At 36.5% G+C, this 23,476-nt stretch overlaps 1 protein-coding gene across 3 annotated transcripts in view; it reads left to right on the top strand.

The window, feature by feature from the left end:
• The window catches only part of SPAG9 (sperm associated antigen 9), a 153,843-nt gene that overhangs the window by 17,832 nt on the left and 112,535 nt on the right, over positions 1-23,476 (top strand). For all 3 annotated transcript variants that reach the window (XM_065911018.1, XM_065911017.1, XM_065911016.1), the window contains exon 2: positions 15,968-16,088. In XM_065911018.1, the coding sequence (XP_065767090.1) occupies positions 15,968-16,088 (121 nt within the window). The remainder of the gene's footprint in view (positions 1-15,967; positions 16,089-23,476) is intronic.

Below are 23,476 nucleotides of genomic sequence, written 5' to 3'. Positions count from 1 at the left end.
AGATGCCATAATCTTAGTTTTTTGAATGTTGAGTTTTAAACCAGCATTTTCACTCTTGTTTTTCACCCTCATCAAGAGGCTCTTTGTCTACTTTTCATGTTCTGCCATTAGAGTGATATCATCTGCATATCTGAGGTTGTTATTTCTTGATTCCAGCTTGTGATTCATCAATCCTGACATTCCGAATGATGTACTCTGCATATAAGTTAAATAAGCAGGGTGACAGTATACAGCCAGCCTTACTGTACTCCTTTCCCAAATTTGAACCAGTCGGATGTTCCGTGTCCAGTTCTAGCTGTTGCTTCTTGACCTGCATACAGGTTTCTCAGGAGGCAGGTAACGAGGTCTGGTATTCCCATCTCTTTCAGAATTTTCCAGTTTTTTGTGACCCACACAGTCAAAGGCTTTAGCATAGTCAATGAAGCAGAAGTAGATATTTTTTTGGAATTCCCTTGCTTTCTCTATGATCCAGCGAATGTTGGCAATTTGATCTCTGTTTCCTCTGCCTTTTCTAAATCCATCTTATACCTCTGGAAGTTCTCGATTCACATACTATTTAAGCCTAGGTTGAAGGATTTTGAGCATCACCTTGCTAGCATGTTAAATGAGTGCAGTTGTATAGTAGTTTGAACATTCTTTGACATTGCCCTTCTTAGGGATTGGAATGAAAACTGATATTTTCCAGTCCTGTGGCTACTGCTAAGTTTTCTAAATTTGCTGGCTTATTGAGTACAGCACTTTCACAGCATCATCTTTTAGGATTTGAAATAGCTCAGCTGGAATTTCATCACATCCACTGACTTTGTTTGTAGTAGTACTTTCTAAGGCCCACTTGACTTCACACTCCAGGATGTCTGGTTCTAGATGAGTGACCACACCATTGTGGTCATCTGGATCTTCAAGAACTTTTTTGTATAGTTCTTTTGTGTATTCTCGCCACCTCTTCTTAATCTCTTCTGCTTTTCTTAGGTCCTTACCATTTCTATCCTTTATCGTGCCCATCCTTGCATGAAATGTTCCCTTGATATTTCCAGTCTTCTTGAAGAGTTTTATAGTCTTTTCCATTCTGTTATTTTCTTCTTTTTATTTGCATTGTTCATCTAAGAAGGCATTCTTATCTCACCTACAATACTGTGAAACTCTGCATTCAGTTGGGTATATCTTTCCCTTTCTCCCTTTCCTTTCTCTGTGTCTCTTAAGAATCTCATCATCTGTAAGTGCTCTCCTCCTACCCCACGCCCCCACTTTGTTATTTAGGTTTGAAAAAACTGAGTCATTTGTATTAGAAGTTTTTTCTGCATTTTGGATTGGGGAGGGTTTGGGGAATGACATTCCTCAGGCATTGCTTAATAATGTGGTTTGTTCTTTTATTTGTTAAAAGCTACTATATTGAAAAACAGTTAAATTTAAATGAACTGAATTTAACAATAATTATTTAAAATAATGGAAATGTTTCGTTCCCCCACTTTGCAGAGTAAATGGGTGGTGGATAATATATTGCCAGATTCTGAGCAGTAAGTCAGCCTTTTATTTGGTGTTTTTTTTTTTTTTTTTTTTTTTTTTAAGAAAAATACTGTATACAAAGTTACTACTTTAAAGGTTGTAGAGGTTTTTTGCTTGTTTTTTGTCTGTTAATATCTTTCTCCTGGGCTTCCCTCATAGCTCAGTTGGTAAAGAATCCACCTGCAATGTAGGAGACCCTGATTCGATTCCTGGGTCGGGAAGATCTGATGGAGAAGGGATAGGCTACCCACTCCAGCATTCTTGGGTTTCCCTTGTGACTCAGCTGGTAAAGAATCTGCCTGCAATGTGGGAGACCTGGGTTTGATCCCTGGGTTGGGAAGATCCCCTGGAGAAGGGAAAGGCTACCCACTCCAGTATTCTGGCCAGGAGAATTCCATGGACTGTATAGTCCTTGGGGTCTCAAAGAGTCGGACACGACTGCGTGGCTTTCACTTCACTTCACTGTCTTTTTCCAATAAGCTATAGTCTCTAGGGATTTTTTTTTTTTAGCTTAAGGACCATACCTTTTCAAAGCTTTGTTTTTCTCCAGAACATTGTGGCAGAACAGCTCCTATAAACCATCTGAACTTGAAACCAGTTTGCTTCATCACAAAGGTTATTCTTTTTGAATCCTGAGATGAATCTGTATTGTATACTGACTTTTTTTTTTTATTTTTTAAGTGTGTCATTGCTCCCAGGAGAGTTTGTCTGAAGTCACAATTTGTTGTTGGCCAATTAGTTATTGAGAGGAGAAAGTAGTATCTAATGAAGATATATTTGTAACACAAGATGAAAAAGACCATTCATAGGCTTTTATCCCAGTCCCCTAACACTTTTTAAAAAAAACCATGTGTGAGAGTAGCTTAGAAAAACGGATGGACAAACAGGTGGGGTGTGGAGAGGTGTGCATCCTATACCAACATATCTGAGGGATCTGACAGACTCTCCTGTGTTGGGGGAAAGGAACCAGAATTCTCTAGGGATAGTATTGTTTTGTAGTTTGAGAAACTGCCTCTCTCCTGCCTTGATTTTGATATTGCCCTAACCCTACCATTTGCCAACTGTAATGTAGGTTGGCCATTTTTATAAAGTTATGCCACTGGCAAGAAATTGAATCACATTAAATCAATAATGAATGCTTACAGGTTTCTTAGGAGGATTCATTTACTTTTTTTTTTTTTTTAAACTATCTCTGACTAGGGTACAGCCTCCGAAATCCTATTTGCTTTGCCTAAAAAACCTGTTATTTATTTATTTATTTTTGGTGACTGTGATGCAAGGCTGTGGCATGCTAGTTCCCTGACTGTGGACTGAACCTGTGCCCCCGCAGGGAAAACGTGGAGTGTTAACCACTGGACCATTAGGGAATTCCCTAAAAGTACTGTTTCATGCAAGTTATAGTAATAATAAGCTTTCTGGAATGGGTCCACACTTCGATATTCTAGTCCTGAAATACATCACTCTTGTATTTTAGCATTCAACAGATCTAATATACTGTCATGGTGTATACATAACATGTTCAGTAGTTAAGATGTGTCTAACTCTGTGACCCCATGGACTGTCAGGCTCCCCTGTCCTTTACTATCTCCATGAGTGAGTGAGTGAGTGAAAGTTGCTCAGTTGTGTCTGACTCTTTGTGACCCCATAAACTACACGGTCCATGGAATTTTCCAGAATACTGGAGTGGGTAGCTTTTCCCTTCTCCAGGGAGTCAGTTTTATATAATTAAAAGTGAATTATCCCTTCACATTGATTTTCCTCTGTTTCAGTATTCCATTTCAGATTTTTCTGATTAACTGCATTTCAAAAAATGCTCCTAGAAACTTTCCTGATTGTCCAGTGGTTAAGCCTCCACATTCCCAATTCAGTGCACCTGGGTTCAATCCCTGATCAGGGAACTAAGATCCTGCATGCTGCAATTAAGACCACATGCAGCCACACTAGGAAAAAAGACAAAAATTTTTGGTCAGATAAATGATAATATTAATGAATGCTTGATATACCAAGCTTTTTCTGAGATGAAATGCAAATGAATCAAGGTTTATCTTTAGCTCTTGAGCTACCTTTAAAGGGGTCTAGGCCTACAGTTTGCATTTCCTCCTTTCCTTTATTAATTTTACATGTTTATTGCAAAAACAAACAAAAAACCCAGCATCTTTAGACTTCCTTCTTTTTTTTTTGTTGGCTTCACCAACCCTATATGTGATCTTAGTTCCTCGAACAGGGGGTAGAACCAGAACCGCCTGCATTGGAAGTGGGAAGTCTTAACCACTGGACTGCCAGGGAAGTCTGTAGACTACTTAAGAATAAGGCTATTAAAAAAAGATAAAGTCATCCTAAATCTCATCACTGTTAAACAGCCATTTTAATATAGACCTCCAAAGCTTTTCTTTTGCCCATTTACTTTTTGTCCAGTTTATATTTGTAGGATCACACTTTATATGAGGTAATATATCAGAGCTCTTAAAGTATGGTAAAAGTAACACTCTTTTCATTCATTCTGTAAGAACTTTGATCCACATTGCTAACTTCCATGCTGGTTGTACCAGTTAGATTCCAAATAATGAGATACCTTTACAAATAAATATTCCATTTAGTGCACTTGAATACCTCATAGGTAGTTTGCTTTGGTATTTAAAATCTATTCTATTATTCTATTCTTGTTAATGTTGTTCTGGTTCAGATCAGTGGCACGGCCTGGAGCTTTCATCTGGAGATCCAGGAGCAACTGGCCACCAAAGGGATACCAGCCCAGCCAGCCCTCCCAGGTGGGACGGGTGGGAGCTTTGGGACAAAACATTGTAATTGTCTCCTCCTTGGATAAAGAATCAAACAGCCTTACAACCAAGAGAGGGTGTGGCCCCCCAGAACCTGTGGTTTGCAGAACTTAGGGAAAGCATCCCAAAAAGGAGATGGGGCTCATCCAGCCATGAGGCTATGAGAAGTGAGGCCATATGGCTGAACTCCAAGGATGTGCACTCTGAGAAGGCACAGTCTACTTTCTGGTGTGTAAAGTTTCAGTTTTCCTGGTTCAACTCTTGGATTTCACATCATTTGAACTTAAAATACCCCAAGAGAAGTTAGCAGTGAAGCCCTATCCACCATGTAAACCTCAGTGTGGATGAGTCTGTCAGTTCATTTCCTGTAAGAGCTTCCCTGGCTTCTCTGGTGGCTCAGATGGTAAAGAATCTGTCTGCAATGCAGGAGACCCGGGTTCGATCCCTGGATGAGGAAGATGCCCTGGAGGAGGAAATGGCAACCCACTCCAGTTTTCCTGCCTGGAGAATTCCATGGACAGAGGAACCTGGTGGGCTATGGACCATGGGGTCGCAAAGAGTTGGACATGACTGAGCAACCAACACTTCCTGAGAGAGCACATTTTTTCAAGGCAGAAGAGGTGAAAGGATGAAACTTACTGAATACCAGGGGAAAGGAAGGGTTATCTCCTTCTAGCCCCTCCTCCAGCTTTGAGGAGGGGCTAGAAGGAGAAAAACTTGCCTTCAAAATTTCCTCCTGTTGGGTCCCCTAGAAACACAGGCCACAGGCTGGACTAAGTGGAAATTTGTACTCATTTAGTGTTAAGATCCTCTTTGCATTGCTGGAAGCCTGAAAGGGAGGCCTGATGGGAGACTGATAAAAGCCTGACTTTTCAATAAAAATGGAGGAAACTATCTGAAAAAAAAAAATCTATTCTATTACTCATACCACTCTCTCTTCGTTTATACTCAACAAGTGATACCACCATCCTCACTTGTGGTCAGTTCGGGAGGCTTGACTTTTTCCTGAGCTTTCATTCTCTCTTTTTCATTCAGTCACCAGTCCTGTTTATCTCCAAAATATCTTGAATTCATTTTCATATTTCCATCCTCACTGCTAGCATGTAGTCATCTCTCATTAATGTGGTTACCTTTGGTCTCCATTCAAATACTCTTGTTTCCTTCTAAGCACAGCCCATTTTCCATATCCTTGCAAACTAAGCTTTTCAAAGTATGAGTGGAGTTCCAGCATCCTAATGTGACCCACTATCCTGTAAGGCTCTATATGATTTGTTCTTTATCTGTTTTCCATCCTTATCTCAGGCCATTCTCTTTCTCAAATCTCTGAGCTTGCCCATACTGGATTTCCTTAGTTTCTTTCAGTTTGATGAACTTTTTGTTCTTTATAAACTTTTTTTAATCCTTTAGGTCTCAGTTTAAATGTCTCAGAAATGTCTTTAGTCATATCATGTTATTTCCACATTGTACACTTTTCTGATATCCTATCTCTTGATTCACATATGATTACAGTGTGGTTGCATTTCGTGTGAACTTGAACTATGATTTTTAAAGTCTTTTTTATATTCAGAGTTTGAAATGTTAAATCCTCATTTTAGAAAGTCTTGGAGAAAATCACATCTTATACAAGCCTGGGATAAAGTTGTAGACTAAGGTTGTATTATCCCATATTGTTATCACTGAGAAAGTAATAGCCTCTACTCAATACTCTGTAATGGTCTATTGGGGAATGAATCTAAAAAAAAGAGTGGATATATGTGTATGTGGGCTTCCCTGGTGGTGCTTGTGGTAAAGAACCCGCCTGCCAGTGCAGGAGACAAGAGACGTGGGTTTGATCCCTGGTTTGGGAAGAGCTGGAGGAGGGCATGGCAACCCACTTCAGTATTGTTGCCTGGAGAATCCCATGGACAGAGGATCCTGGAGTGCTACAGCCCATGGGGTCGCAGAGTCGGACACAACTGAAGCAACAGCACAGCACACACATACGTGTATGTATAACTGACTCACTTTGCTGTATATCTAAGTGAAAGTAACACAATATTGTAAATCAACTTTACTCCAATTTTTTTTTAACTTTACTCCAATTAAAAAAAAAAAGTCTCTCTAAAGATAGAAACAAAGCATTAAAAAAATTGTTTTGCAGTTTTCAACTGTTAATTGTATGAAAGAGACAATTTTGTGGATTGTGAAATGTGTAACATAGTATAGTATACTAATTTGACTTATCATACAAACTATAAGGCTGCTGAAAGAAAAAAAAGTACAATAAATAACAACCATTCCTTATCAGCAGTAACCTCCAAGTAGACAATTATCGTGTTACTTATCTTTGCATATCAGTCTTCTGTCAGTGTTTTTTTGACGATGTCACACGGTTTGTGGGATCTTAGTTCCCCAACCAGGATCTAACCTGGGTCCTCCCTTTGTAGCGGAAGTGAGGAATACTAACCACTGAACTGCCAGGAAATTCCCATCAGTTACACATATTTAATGTTTATTTTCCTCTGCCAAATTTCAAGTAGTGGAGAATAGGGACCAGGAGTGTCTTATAATCTACATTCTCATCACCTTAGAATACTCAAGTTGTGTGTTGAAAGGATGGATGGATGAATGGAGTCTTACTTGCCCACTTACTATGTTTGTGCATCAGAGGAGAGATTTCCAACTCACTCTTTGGCTAATGGTTTACCCTTTACATCATTTACTGAAATTCCAAATCCTGAGTTTCATCTCCTTGGGCATGCCGTGATCTTTATGCCTCTATGCATTTGCATATGCTATTAACTCTGCCTGTAATGTTTTTACCAAATTTTGTCAGATAATCTATTTCTTTCAAGGTAGCCAGAATGGCTTCTCTTTCTTTTTTATGTAAAGCAGATTTAGTTACTTATTTCTCTGTGTTTCTATTGGCCCTTATACTTGGTTCCATTGTAGTACTTAGCATGTTATTTTTTATTTTATTTTTTTTTATTTTTTCAGTGGGTTTTGTCATACATTGACATGAATCAGCCATATAGTTACACGTATTCCCCATCCCGATCCCCCCTCCCACCTCCCTCTCCATCTGACTCCTCAGGGTCCTCCCAGTGCACCAGGCCCGAGCACTTGACTCATGCATCCCACCTGGGCTGGTGGTCTGTTTCACCATAGATAATATACATGCTGTTCTTTCAAAACATCCCACCCTCACGTTCTCCCCCAGAGTTCAAAAGTCTGTTCTGTACTTCTGTGTCTCTTTTTCTGTTTTGCATATAGGGTTATCGCTACCATCTATCTAAATTCCGTATATATGTGTTAGTATACTGTAATGTTCTTTATCTTTCTGGCTTACTTCACTCTGTATAATGGGCTCCAGTTTCATCCATCTCATTAGAACTGATTCAAGCATGTTATTTTGATAACTGTTTCTTTGGTGGCTGTCATGAAGTAAGTGCATAGATTGGTTGAACAAAGAGTTTTTACTTTTTAGTTAATGTGTTATTTGATTTAGTCTTTTGAATGTCATTACTTAGTAGTTTGTAGTAAATTTCTTTGCACTACTTCACTGCCTAGTCTACTTCTGCTGGCATCTGGAAAACAGTCATTGTAAGTGTGTGGTTTTATTTGATTGTGACAATAATTTTTCTTTGACTATAAAGTGACAGAACGGGCTTCGTTTCTATTTTTATGTTGTCTCAGTTTGTGTGTTAATTTGAAAATACAGGAGTAGAAAGCAGACATGTTATTTTGAAGTAAGTTAAGATTTTAAAACTTGAGTCAAACATGTTTGTAGTCTATAAAGCTATGAAGAGTTTCAGCAGTACGCACATATATATGCTAACTAGGCCACCTAGGGTCTCTGAGCACAGAGGAGAACTTTCCATTAGTGTAATCCTTGCCACTTATTGCCTAATTATTTTCACTATAGTGAAATATATATGATTATATAGTGAAATATAGCATGAGAAGATTCAGTACAGAAAGAGACAGAAAAAGACTCCCATTAGAACCAGGAGTCTATATCTTTTTTTGCAAACAGTCTTATTTTAGCAGGTGATTGAATTTCATGGCACTCTCTATTTCTAATTTCTTTCTTAAATTTTTATGTTTTTTACTTTCACATTATTGCCAAGTGCCATATAGAACCAGGCTATTTTCTGAAGTTTTTTATACTTATTATCAGTGTTGTTCTTTTGAATTATCCTACCCTATAGCAGCTTCTTTTCTCAAGATTATCTGTGGTATCAGGGATATTTCATTAAACAGTGGCTTAAAAGTAACCTATTTGACAGATGCATTTTTCTTGGATAACAGTTTTGAAAATTTCAGTCATTTGTTACTTTTTCTTGATTACTCTTTGAAGTCTATTGTGAAGTGTCTGTCCTCCCAGGCTTTCACTGCCCTGTTGTGATCTGTTAATGTGCCTTTTCAGAACTGAGGAATATTTATTTTTGTTGTGCAGTAGGAATTAGCATTTTAAAGGAGGGCAGCAGCTGCACATTTCCAAACCAAGATTTAACATACATTTAAAATTTGGATTTTCTGGAGTACTCCTTAATGTAATCCTTTTTAGATTAATACTCTGTAGAAAAATAGACAGTGGCTGCTTCAGGCTTCCCAGAAATCTCTGAAATATGAAATATTTTCATAGGAAAGTAGAGGGCAGGATTTGGGAAGGCAGACCCCTGAATGATTAAGAACCAATGTGTCAGATGTTGGATGTTTCAGGCTTCAAAGGTGAGGAAATATTGGCTAATAAAATGAGAAAATAAAATAGCTCTTGAGGGAAAGTAGATGAATATATAGGATGCTTTCAGTTTCTTGGGATAGAAACCAACTCAGGCCTCTATAAAAATAGAATTTATTGGCTAATGTAACTGAAAAAAATAAAACAATTAGGAAATGCTGGCTCCAGGAAATATTGAATCTAAGACTCAAATGGTATCTCTAATTAGGGATCCTTGCTGCCCCTGCCGCATGTTCTTTGTTTTCTTTTATATTGATTTTTGTTTTGAGGCATGCTCTTTCCATCTGTTGAAAAGGATGTCTCTTCAGCTGAAAAGAGGTATAATTCTTTCCAAAAGCTAGCATGTGTCCCAGAGAGAGGACTCTGATCAGTCTGGTTCAGGTTGTATGCCCAGACCTAGGGAGATGGAGTCCTTACTAGTCAAATTGTCTGAGCTGAATAGATTTAGCATAAAACTGGGGAGAAGTTCTTCAAAGGAAGATAGTGTGTGCAGAATGATTGAAAAGTTTCAGGATAGATGAAGTAGGTAATAGCAAATTTCATATCAAAACTAGAGTGTATTTAGTGATATTTATTTCCTAACAGAATCAACCTTGTATATTCATTGGAAGGACTGATGGTGAAGCTGAATCTCTAATATTTTGGCCACCTGATGAGAAGAGCCAACTCATTGGAAAAGACCTGATGCTGGGAAAGATTGAAGGAGAAAGGAGAAGAGGGTGGCAGAGGCTGAGATGGTTAGATAGCATCAACAACTCAATGGACATGAATTGGAGCAAACTGGGCGATAGTGAAGGACAGGGAAGCCTGGCATGCTACTTGTCCATGGGGTTGCAGAGTTGGACATAGCAACTGAACTATAGCAACAACAAATTTATTTGTGAACTATCCACTTTTCTAATGGGCTTTAGTTTTTTTACATGGCATGCTACTTGTCCATGGGGTTGCAGAGTTGGACATAGCAACTGAACTATAGCAACAACAAGTTTATTTGTGAACTATCCACTTTTCTAATGGGCTTTAGTTTTTTTACTCTGAATGAATACTTTCATGTATTCATTCATTTAACAAATATCTGAGCACCTGTTGTGCACCATTGTCATTCTTTGCCCTGGAAATAAAACAGCAAGCAAAACAAACCCCTACCCACCTGAAACCTACATTCTAGTGAGGGACAGCAGGTTATAAATAAGATAAATTACTGAAATATACAGGACCCAGAGACCCCACAGAGACGGAGCCAGAGCTGTGTCTGAGTGTCTCCTGCAGAGGTGTGGGTCCACAGTGGCCTGCTGCAGGGGCAGGGGCTCTGGGTGCAGCAGACCTAGGTGTGGCATAAGCCCTCTTGGAGGAGGTTGCCATTAACCCCACCATAGAGCCGCCAGAACTTACACAGGACTGGGGAAACAGGCTCTTGGAGGGTACAAACAAAACCTTGTGTGCACCAGGACCCAGAAAAAGGAGCAGTGACCCCACAAGAGACTGACCCAGACTTGCCTGTGAGTTTCCTGGAGTCTTCAGCAGAGGCTTGGGTCATCGGTGGCCTGGTTCAGGGTTGGGGGCACTGAGTGACTCCTTGTGGTGGAGGTAATGAAGATAATGGCATGAACGAGGTCGCCATTATCCTCATTACCTCCACCATAGTTTGGCCTCAGGTAAAACAATAGGGAGGGAACACAGCCCCGTCCATCAACAGAAATTGCATTAAAGATTTACTGAGCATGGCCCCACCCCATCAGAATAAGACCCAGTTTCCCCCACAGTCAGTCTCTCCAATCAGGAAGCTTCCATAAACCTCTTATCCTTATCCATCAGAGGGCAGACAGAATGAAAACCACAGTCACAGAAAACTAACCAGATTGATCACATGGACCACAGCCTTGTCTAACTCCATGAAACCATGAGCCATGCCTTGTAGGGCCACCCAAGACAGATGGGTCATGGTGGAGAGTTCTGACAAAACGTGGTCCACTGGAGAAGGGAATGGCAAACTAATTCAGTTTTCTTGCCTTGAGAACCCCATGAACAGTATGAAAAGGCAAAAAGATAGGACACTGAAAGATGAACTCCCTAGGTCAGTAGGTGCCCAATATGCTGCGGGAGATCAGTGGACAAGTAACTTCAGAAAGAATGAAGAGATGGAGTTAAAACAAAAACAGCGCCTAGTTGTGGATGTGACTGGTGATGGAAGTATAAAGTTTGATGCTGTAAAGAACAATAATGTTAGGTCTATGAATCAAGGTAAATTGGAGGTGGTCAAATACGAGATGGCAAGAGTGAACATTGACATTTTAGGAATCAGTGAACGAAAATGGACTGGAATGGGTGAATTTAACTCAGATGACCATTATATCTACTACTGTGGGCAAGAATCCCTTAGAAGAAATGGAGTAGCTCATAGTTAACAGAAGAGTCTGAAATGCAGTACTTGGGTGCAATCTCAAAAATGACAGAATGATCTCGGTTCGTTTCCAAGGCAAACCATTCAGTATTAGAGTAATCCAAGTCTATGTCCCAACCAGTAATGCTAAAGAAGCTGAAGTTGGACGGTTCTATCAAGGACCTACAAGACCTTCTAGAACTCAGGTCCAAAAACAATGTCCTTTTTATTACGGGGGACTGGAATGCAAAAGTAGACAGTTAAAAGAGACGACTCTACACATGCACATCATCAGATGGTCAATACCGAAATCAGATTGATTATATTCTTTGCAGCCAAAGATGGAGAAGCTCTATACAGTCAGCAAAAACAAGAACAGGAGCTGACTGTGGCTCAGATCATGAACTAACTCCTTATTGTAAAATTCAGACCTAAATTGAAGAAAGTAGGGAAAACCACTAGACCTTTCAGGTATGACCTAAATCAAATCCCTTACTATTATACAGTGGAAGTGATAGATTCAAGGGATTAGATCTAATAGAGTGCCTGAAGAACTATGGACGGAGGTTCGAGACATTGTACAGGAGGCAGTGATCAAGACCATCCCCAAGAAAAAGAAATGCAAAAAGGCAAAATGTTGTCTGAGGAGGCCTTACAAACAGCTGAGGCAAATACCTAAAGGCAAAGAAGAAAAGGAAAGATATACCCATTTGAATGCAGAGTTCTAAAGAATAGTAAGGAGAGATGAGAAAGCCTTACTAGTTAGTGATCAACGCAAAGAAATAGAGGAAAACAATAGAACGGGAAAAACTAGAGATCTCTTCAAGAAAATTAGAAATACCAAGGGAACACGTCATGCAAAGATGGGCACAATAAAGGACAGAAACGGTGTGGACCTAACAGAAGCAGAAGATATTAAGAAGATGTGGCAAGAATACACAGAAGAACTATACAAAAAAGATCTTCATGACCCAGATAACCATGATGGTGTGATCACTCACCTAGAGCCAGACATCCTGGAATGTGAAGTCAAGTGGGCCTTAGGAAGCATCACCTTGAATAAAGCTAGTGGAGGTGATGGAATTCCAGTTGAGCTGTTTCAAATCCTGTAAGATGATGCTGTGAAAGTGCTGCACTCAGTATGCCAGCAAATTTGGAAAACTCAGCAGTGGCCCCAGGACTGGAAAAGGTCAGTTTTCAGTCTAATCCTAAAGAAAGGCAATGCCAAAGAATGCTCAAAGTACTGCACAGTTGCACTCATCTCACACGCTAGCAAAGTAATGCTCAAAATCCTCCAAGCCAGGCTTCAACAGTATGTGAACTGTGAACTTCCAGATGTTCAAGCTGGATTTAGAAAAGGCAGAGGAACCAGAGATCAAATTGCCAACATCCGTTGTATCATGAAAAAAGCAAGAGAGTTCCAGAAAAACATCTACTTCTGCTTTATTGACTATACCAAAGCCTTTGACTGTGTGGATCACAACAAACTGTGGAAGATTCTTGAAGAGATGGGAATACCAGACCACCTGACCTACCTCTGGTGAAATCTGTATTCAGGTCAAGAAATCTGTATTCAGGTCCACGGTTAGAACTGGACATGGAACAAAAGACTGTTTCCAAATAGGGAAAGTAGTCACCATGCTTATTTAACTTATGTGCAGAATACATCATGCAAAATGCCGATTTAGATGAAGCATAAGCTGGAATCAAGATTGCCAGGAGTAATATCAATAACCTCAGATACGCAGATGACACCACCCTTACGGCAGAAAGTGAAGAAAAGCTAAAGAGCCTCTTGATGAAAGTGAAAGAGGAGAGTGAAAAAGTTGGCTTAAAACTCAGCATTCAAAAAACTAAGGTCATGGCATCCAGTTCCATCACTTCATGCCAAATAGATGGGGAAACAATGGAAACAATGACAGACTTTCTATTTTGTGCTTCAAAATCACTGCAGATGGTGATTGCAGCCATGAAATTAAAAGACGCTTGCTACTTGGAAGAAAAGCTATGACCAACCTAGATAGCATATTAAAATGTGGAGTCATTACTTTGCCAACAAAGGTCTGTCTAGTAAAAGCTATGGTTTTTCCAGTAGTTATGTGTGGATGTGAGAGTTGGACTATAAAGAAAGCTGAGCGCTGAAGAACTGATGCTTTTGAACTGTGGTGTTGGAGAAGACTCTTGAGAGTCTCTTGGACATCAAGAGATCCAACCAGTCGATCCTAAAGGAAACCAGTCCTGAATATTCATTGGAAGGACTGATGCTAAAGCTGAAACTCCAATACTTTGGCCACATGATGCAAAGAACTGACTCATTTGAAAAGACACTGATGCTGCGAAAGATTGAAGGTGGAAAAGGGGTTGACAGAGGATGAGGTGGTTTGATGGCAACACCAACTCAATGGACATGAATTTGAGTAAGCTCCAGCAGTTGGTGATGGACCGGGAAGCTTGGCGTGCTACTGCCCATGGGGTTGCAGTGTGTCGGATGTGACTTAGTGACTGAACTGATAGTGCTTTAGATGAGGATAAGTGCAATAGAGGAAGAAACAAGAGAAGTAGTGAGTGGGTGTTGCAGTTTTAAATATGATAGGTAAAGGAAGTCTTAGTAAGAAGCTAACATTTGAACAAAGGTGTTAAGGAGGTGAGGGCAGAGTGAGCCATTTAAATATCTGAATGAAGAGTATTAGAAGATAATGTCAAAAATTAAATTCAAATGTCCATGTCTGACACCAGTGGAAGAGAGAATTGGGGATAAAACAATCATCTCAGTGATTTTATACTTCCTATTCTATGCACATGTTAATTTTTCTGGATAAAAAGTTTTTAATCACTGTTAATATATTTATATCTGTTAACTATTACTGCATAACAAACCATCCCAAATCTCGGTTATTTAAAGCAACAAGCATATAATAAATGTAAAAAAAAAAGATGATGTCAAATAAGTAAGAGGATGATTGATTATATTGGTCCTGCAGAGGCTACAGTTAAGGACTCTGGAAGAATGAAATCTTTTCCGCATATGAAAGTATTTTCAGCATAGGTATACATTGATATGATTTTCTAAAAGGGTCACCCTAACTACTGTGTGGAAAATGCATTGTAAAGGGCACAGGTGGAAGTAGGAGGCCAGTTTGGAAAATACTGCTGCTGTACTTATCCAGGCAATGGATAATGGTGGCACAGAGCAGGATGGTGATGAAGGTGATGAGAAGTGGTCATATCTGAAGGTAGATTTGCCAGTGGATTGGGTTGAAGTAGAATTTTGGGCCTGAACAATTGACCACAATAATTTAATGAGCTAGGTAAGACCAAGAGGAGCAAGCTTTGACATGTTAATTTAAGGTTCCTTTTTTTCCTTTAATTATTTATTTATTTTTGGCTGCATTAAGTCTTCGTTGCTACATGCAGGCTTTCTCCAGTTAGGAAGAGTGGGAGCTATCTGTAGTTGCAGTGAATGAGTTTCTCTCATTGTGGTGGCTTCTCTTGTTGTGAAGCACCAGCTCTAAGGAGTCCTCAATAGTTGTGGCTTGAGGGCTTTAGGACACTGGGCTTAGTTGCTCTGCAGCATGTGAGATCTTCCTGGAGCAGGGCTTGAACCCTGGCATTGGCAGTTGGATTCTTATCCACTGGACCACCAGGAAAGCCCTAAGGCTCTTATTAGCCATTCAGGTGAAGTTGTCCAGTGGGCATTTGAACATTGCAAATCTAGAATTCAGATCTGGGCTAGAGACTGAGTTAGAAATTTGGAGGTTGTTAGCATTCATTTAGCATTTTTTTATGGTCACTAGGTAATAAGAAGAAACAACGAAGAAAAAGAGTTGTGCAGGGAGTGAGCTTGCCGGTGTTAAGAAAGTGGGGACAAGAGGAAGAATGAAGACCAAGAAGGAGCAATCAGCAAAGTGGGAAGAAAACAAGGAGAAGATCAAATTGGGGGGAAATTTTTTAAGGAGAAATGAGTAGTCAGTTGTCAAATGATGCAGATAAAACAATTCATAAAACAAGATGAAGAGAGATATATTGATAATTCCATAATGAGAGTGATTTTAGTAAATTTGATTAATGGAGATATTTCTAGCACATGGTTCAGGTAATTTAGAAGACTGTTCATTATTTAGAGAATCATTTAATATATGTTTATTGATATTTCATTATTCTATACTTTTCTGTTTTACATGTTATAGGCTAAGTTAAAAGATTTATATATTTTCTTTGAAATGCATGTTATAATGAAGTAGATACATTTTCATAAACATTATTTTGTCATCTTTTCACTTCTATATTTGGAGACTTTTTAACCTTAATTTAAAAAAAAAAATTTTGGCCATGCTGTGAGGCATGTAGGATCTTAGTTCCCCTGACCAGGGGTCACACCCATGCTCGCTGAGTGGAAGTATAGAATCTCAACCACTGCACTGTCAGGAAAGTCCCCTAGACCTTTATGTCTTTACCTTTACCAAACATGAGATTGTTTTGAGTAGTTAATGCCTACTTGTGATTCTTGATACCAAGAAGCACGGGAGTTTATAATGTTAAAAAGTTTCATTTATCTAATGAAAATAATATATTTTTCTTTATTAGAAATTCATTGAATTTGAAGACTCTCAAGAACAAGAAAAAAAAGATTTACAGACCAGAGTGGAATCTTTAGAATCTCAAACAAGACAACTTGAACTCAAGGCCAAAAACTATGCTGACCAGAGTAAGTAAAATATGTTAAAAGAGTGGAATGACTCATCTTGACATTTGACTAAGATTCCAAATATATGCTTGGAATTGTCACCCCAGACTCAAGAGAGAGATCTGAGATCTAGTTTAGTAGTTTTTGTCCACATTTTCATGTCGTACCCATGTCTGCAGGAATGACCCAAGTCAGATACCTATAGGACTCTCTTTTTCACTTTACCTCTCAGGTTTTGTTTGTAATTTACATTGAATAATAGTTAACATTATACTGTATCCATTATACAAGATTCTGGAGTGTGTACATGTGGATCATTTCTTCAAATTTTAATCAGCAACACAAAGTTCCATTGGTTTCTGTATTGCTTTGAAATTTAAAAATTAAGAGAAACTCTAGCTTCGGAGTATTTATAAAAAATTACTGAATTCTCTTTCATTCCTCTCTAATGGAAAACTGAGGGCATTTAGGGCTATAGAATGTAGTTTTTCAAAATCATTTTATTTTTAATATAATTTCATATATTCTTGATTCAAAAATAATGATTGTTTGTAATTCTATAGACAAGTCCCCCTTTGGCTAATGAAAGTGGACCTAATTAAGTCAAAATTCAAAAAAGAAACATCATGGCATATTTTCATGTTTAATTCAGGCAGCTTGCTCTCCAGTTTTTTCTCCCAGGATTGTAGACTTTTAGAATTCTAGAGAAGAAGAGATGCCCAGCTGTTACTCTTCCCACATCACCCTTTATGGTCATATAGTGACACTGCTGTAAAAGAACTGGCATTTATGAAGAATAACTTTCATCAGGCTTAGAATGTGTGTAATAACTGCTTCTTTTAGGACTCTAGAAGAGTTCAGTAGAGCTAAACCTAGAATCATTGGGATTTTGCATTTTAAGCATTTTAGAATTCAAGGAGAACTCACATGGCTCTTAAGCAGATGTCATAGAAGGGAGCCAGTGGATATTTGGTAATGGAAGACAACTAAAATGAGACAAAATGAGTGATGTGTCATCTCTTTTAGGCTTGTAGATACCTTGAGTGCTGTACTGTTCCTTTGTTACGCATGAATCCTAACTTGATTGTGTTTTCATATCAGGGACATATTTTAGAACAAAACACTAAAGCTACAGTTGGGACAGAACTATCCTCTAATTCTTTTACCTGTACATTTTCCTCTTAACTTCTGAGAAGTATCGAGTTTTGTGTAAGAAAATTTTCTTTTGACTTTGAAAGGAACGCCCTGTCTAGAATCTTTTGATGCATTACATAAGCTGCTTCTGTGATAGGAAATTATTAAAGGAAGAATTACCTTATACTTGATAACAGTAGCTTTTACACTTGATCTTACCCAAAAGGCCAAGAAGCATTAACAGTAGCTTTAACAATTAATATTTTATCCAGTCTAATGAGTCATACCTACCTTTTTTGGAATTGTCACATTCTTTGGTATCCATTCCCTCATTTCTCTCTCAAAAGTACTGTACTGGTTACCATGATTACCATGCGATGGACATGAACTTGGGAGATAGTGAGGGAGGCCTGTTGTGCTGCAGTCCATGGGGTCACAAAGAATCAGACACAATTGGATGACTGAACAACAATTTTTAAAAATATGATGTCACTTAAAAATAATTGACAATTTTTTGTGAAAGGGATGAGTAAATTATTCACCAAATACTGGATATGGTCTTGAGCTAAATTTGATCAGAAAACTTTATTTTTGTTATTAATATAATATTCTAAGAATTTCTCCTCCCGGATATCTGTCAGCCTCTGCTTTTTTCCTGCTCTTCCAATTTGAAATAAATCTTGTCTAAATAACAGTTAAAGAACTTAAAACTGTGGTTAATCAAAATTGACCATTCAGGTGAAAACTAATAATCCCTTGGTCCATGAGTTAAGGCTGTCATCAGTCTCCTTTTATTAATGCTTTGGAACTTACTCCTTTCTCCTTTGATACTTTGGAATCTTTCTTAATCTTTTCCATCTACGTGTTTTTTCTGTTTTTCTCTAAGTGAGTATGATATGAAATCTAAGAATGTCTAAAATTTTTCTTCTCTTTATTTTACCACATTTTAAACATCTGAAAAAAAATTGTAGGTAGGGAAACATAGTTTGACCTTTTTCATTTTACTGCTTTAGTTTTTGCTTTTCCAAGTCTCCAATATGAATCAAAGCCCCTTTGTTTTTTTAACAAAGTTGATTTTAAGAGGTAATTTTAAAGTATCATCAGTGCTCTGTCTTATGGGAAAACTGGGACTGGGAATATGTTTTTTTAAAAAGATGGAATCATGTATAAATGGATGGATGTCAGAGTATATAAATTCTTTTTTGTATAATGGGATACAGAATATCTGGACTTTAATCTTAATTCTACTATTTTGTATCTTAAGACTGGGTAGTGATTTTTATTAGAGTCATTGTAACCCAACATCATTGTTTTTAATGTGTTTTTTAGTGTTCTGAACATCTGTATTTAAGCATTTAAGGCCAAAGAAATTACTGATGATGATACCTATAGAGAGGAAGGATGGATCCGTTTTTTCTGTACTATTTTTTGAGTCCATATGATAACAATATCATCCAATTTCCATGTTCGTTTGTATAAATATGTTAGAGTCTTTAACTTTAAAAGACTGTCAGTTTTGATTGACGTGTTTGACCCATTGTAAAAAGCAGTCTCAGTGAAAGTCCAAGTTTTGCTTTCAGCCTACTTATGTTAAAAGGGGAAATTTTTATGTAGTTACTTGCTATTTGAGAAGCAAGAAAAAGTCAAGAAATAGGAACTGAATTAAAGGACATACTTGACAACTTTTAATACTGTAGAATCTATCAGGTTTTTGTGGTATGATTTTTAAATTTTTTGATGATACAAAAATTTTGTTATAATTTCACGGTCATGTTTGATTTTGGAAATTTCTGGTTGCTCTCTTATAAAAAATTTGAACTACCTAAGAAATACTCTGTCTTCTGAAACATGAATAAAGCATTTTTTAAAAGGACGCATATTGTTTTATTTGAGAAAAATAGTAACACTTCTTGGTAGTTAACATCTTGTGAGCTTTAAGGAAGAATTTGGAATATATATGGAGTGGTATAAGGAAGTTGTGGATTGAGGCCTTTTTGGTGCTCTCTAGCTATGAAAGGTGTCTACAGTCAGCCTTGCCGTAGATAGTGGTAGCAATGAATTCTTCATCAGAAAATACTTTTTGTATTATTTCTGTTACATACTGATTATTTCTGTTTTTATAAACCAAATGCTATCTTGATTAAGTCAAGTAAGTACAGACAGTTTAGTAAGTTAAAAAATATTAAACTACTACTGTCTGCTTAGCATTCAGCCTCTAGGTATGTTTTGGCACAGAATAGCATGATATGATGGTCATTGCAGTAAAGGAAATCATAATTTTATGGGGGAAAAAGGTTATGTGTATGACCATCTCGCCTTTTCCATATGTATCATGCTTTTATATCACTGTATAGTGTGTATATAATTTTGTATCTTTAACATTATCATAAGTATTTTCCTTATTGTATAATCTTTAATCATTATTTTTAAAAATTTATTTTAAATGAAACAAAGGAATATTTTTAATGGTAAAAGGTACAATTCACAAAGAAGATAGACACATTTAGACCATTAGACACGTTAGACACCTTAACCATTAGACCATTAGACACCTTAACAAGAAGATAGACACCTAGACCGTTAGATACCTTAGACACCTTAGACCATTAGACCATTAGACACCTTAACAAGAAAGATACATAAAGCAAAAATCAGAAAAAATATAGGGAAAAGAAAAAATATATAATTATAGTGAGACATATTAACATTTCTCTGAGAATATTTTATCAAATGCAGAAAAAATAAGAATAGGAGCATCTTGAATGATGTTAATAATTTAAATATAATAGATTTATATTTAATTAATAACATACCCTACACAAATATATTTAAAATTTTTTATCTCATAGATTATTAGATGTCCATAGGACACTTAGAAAAACTGGCAGAAAGATAAAACATTAGTAAATCTAAAAAAAATAGAATTCTTTTGTGTGTGTGTGTGTGATTCAGTTGTACATATACATGTATGTTATTTTTGAAATTATTTTCCATTATAGGTTAATACAAAATCTTGACTATAGTTCCCTGTGCTATACAGTAAACCTTTGTTGCTTGCTATGTATCTATTTTTTTTAAATTAGAAATATAGCATTCTATTCATACTAAGTCAAACAAGTGGAATCAAAATGTCATAAATTTTTTAGTTAGGCAAAAATTCATAAGTTTTCTAAAATATATATGTATTATGCATATTTTTAAAAGATATATGTATACAAAAGCTTTTCTACTGTACTAGATAAAGGCTTGAGAAAGAACATAAAAAAGAAAGATGGGGAAATTGGAAAACAAACTAATTGAAGTGGGAACACTGAATATGAAATAGAAAAAGTGAAACAAACTAGATAAAAGTAAGGGATCCTCATATAGTCCAGTTGTTTTTAAATATGGCTGCTCATTAAAAACACATCTGGAGCTCTGAAAAAAAAAAGCAATACCTGGGCATTTGTATTTTTCAAAAAGTTCCAAGGTAATTCTGATATACATCTGGACTTTAAAAAGTGATTACAAGTTTTTCTATTAAATGGCAGTTTTGGGATATAGAATTCTAAGTCTGTTGACCAGTAATGATACAGTGGTATTAAGTGAATAATAGTTACATAATCACAATAGTAAAAGATGTTTGTCAGTTTTCATAATCAATAACCAGACAAAAAATGAAAGATAATTGTAATTGCAAGTCATAATGGGAACATGATTAACATAACAATAAGATAATTGTAATTGCAAGTCATAATGGGAACATGATTAACCTAACAATAAAAAATAATTACATACAATTTGGGAGGGTCAAGCAGAGTGATGTGGGAAGTGGAAGTGTGTACATGAATATGTTTTCATCTGTTCAGCCAGTATGTGTCTTTTGATTGGTGCATTTAATCCATTTACATTTAAGGTAATTATTGATATTACCATTTTCTTAATTGTTCTGGGTTTATTTTCTGTAGGTAGGACTTTTCCTTCTCTTGTTTTCTGTCTAGAGAAGTTCTTTTAGCATTTGTTGTAAAGCTGGTTTGGTGGTGCTGAATTCTGTTAATTTTGCTTGTCTGGAAAACTTTAGATTTCTCCATCAAATCTGAAGGAGAGTCTTGCTGGGTATTCTTGGTTGTAGGTTCTTCCCTTTTATCACTTTAAATATGTCATGCCATTCCCTTCTGGCTTGTAGAGTTTCTGTTGAGAAATCATCTGGTAGCCTGATAGGAGTTCCCTTGTAATTTGTCATTTTTCCCTTGTTGCTTTTAATATTTTGTCTTTATATTTAATTTTTGTTAGTTTGCTTACTGTGTGTCCCAGTGTGTTCCTTCTTGGGTTTATCCTTTCTGGGACTCTGTGTACTTCCTGGATTTGGTTGATTACTTCTTTTTCCATGTTAGGGAAGTTTTCAGCTATTATCTCTTCAAATATTTTCTCGGGTCCTTTCTCTCTCTTCTCTCTTTCTGGGACCCCTATAATGTAAATGTTCATGCATTTAGTGTTTAATAATTATTTTTTAAATTGTGTGCTCACACCCATCATCCCAAAGCTATGCCCTCTATTGACAATTACTGTTTTCTCTGAAGAACTTTGCTTTCTTCTTTTCTCTGAGAATTATTTAAAGGCTACTTTGGTTTTTTACCTTGGCTACTCAGAAATTCAGAATAAACTTTTGAAGTACAACCATAACAACTGGTTTGGCCATATTACTTGAGTGGTGTATTTAAATTGTTTTTTCCTTGGTCCAAATTTTATACATATATAGTGAATTGTTAAGATACCTAAAACCCTTTCTGGAAAGAAGGAATACATGAATTGGTAAAAAGTAAATATAGATGAATTAAAAAAAAGAATTAAAAAATTTTTTTTTATTTATAGAAATAGAATTTCTATTGGTTGACTGGACATTTTTTCCTAGTGTAGCAAATCATATTATAGTGAATATTTTTGTCACACCTGGATTGCCCTCTTTTGGTAATTTTCTTAGGATATAGTTGGGCTTCCCTGGTGGCTCAAAAGTAGGTCAAGAACATGAGCAAAGTTACAGAAGTGGGTCAAAGAATATGAACATTTAGTGGTTTTTTGTATTTATTAGTGTTTGGCTATTTTTTATTGTGTACAGAATTGGTGAAGTAAGAATTAGTAGCAAACTCCATTTAATTTTTTATAACATGAATTTGAATCTTTATTTACTACATATTAGTCCCCAGAATTGTTACAGAACTGTTTATTATTTATTTGATTTTTTCTTGGGAAAATTTTGTTGCCCTCAAGTTTAAAAGAGATGGCTTTTTCCTTGAATTATGTAGAAGATGGCAAGATTTAGTGATTTTAAGCTGCTTAAGTAATCTCTGATTCTTCCCTTTCTTCCTTTGAATGAAAATCCACTTTTTAAAATTAAATGGAAAAATGCTTTTGACACCTGAAAACATTTATGGTGGAGTTTCACACTCTGACCTTTCTACACTTCTATCTCTCGTATTTGCATTTCAAATTTGGCATTGATTTTAGTCTAATAAAATACCTTTAAGTCTTTACCTGAAACACTTATTGGAAAGAGAAATCTTCTTATTGGTCATAAGAATTAGCACATCATTAGATGGAACATAATGGGAAGGCAGTAAAATTATTAACATAATTTTAAAGGAATAAATGCTTAAAACATACTTCACATTTGAGAATTATTATTTAAAAGTAAGGGGTATCTATTAGTGATATGGCTGATAAATTAGAATTTTCACAACACAGAACAAAAGCAATCTTTCAGCTAACAGGTATAATTTCACACCAAAGTGAATAGTTAAAGAGGACCTAAATATTTTCTGTCACTTTTTTTAAGTTATTAAAAAAAAAAAAAAAAATAGCTTCAGGCCAATACAAAGCTTTATCAGCATTTTTACTGTACTTTGCAATTGGCAAAGAATGTTAGAATTTCAATAATACTGTAGTAAGTTACTTCTGTTTTAATTTTATCTTGTCAGTAGGCAGTCCCTTTCTACATTATTTTTAGAATGATGTAAAGAGATACGATGATTTATATTTTTGTTGAAAGCATATTCATTAAGGCAGCTTTAAAGTCTCAGATTTATATTCCCTGATTTTAAAAATTTACAAAAATAAAATTTATTATATGGAAAGTTTTTGATAGTTCATTTAACTTGAATCTAGTTCTTTGTAATACTAAGAATATCTGTATATTTAATAGGCCTTATATAAGGATATTTTAAAAAGAGTACATGAGAGGGAAGCAGACAATTTGGCACAAGATATGCAAGATAGTATTTATGCAAATACTAACATTT

Source organism: Muntiacus reevesi, chromosome 18 (assembly GCF_963930625.1).
Source record: "Muntiacus reevesi chromosome 18, mMunRee1.1, whole genome shotgun sequence".
NCBI classification, from domain to species: Eukaryota; Metazoa; Chordata; class Mammalia; order Artiodactyla; family Cervidae; genus Muntiacus; species Muntiacus reevesi.
Note: the sequence above shows the minus strand (reverse complement) of the source record. Positions and strands in the feature narration are given on the sequence as shown.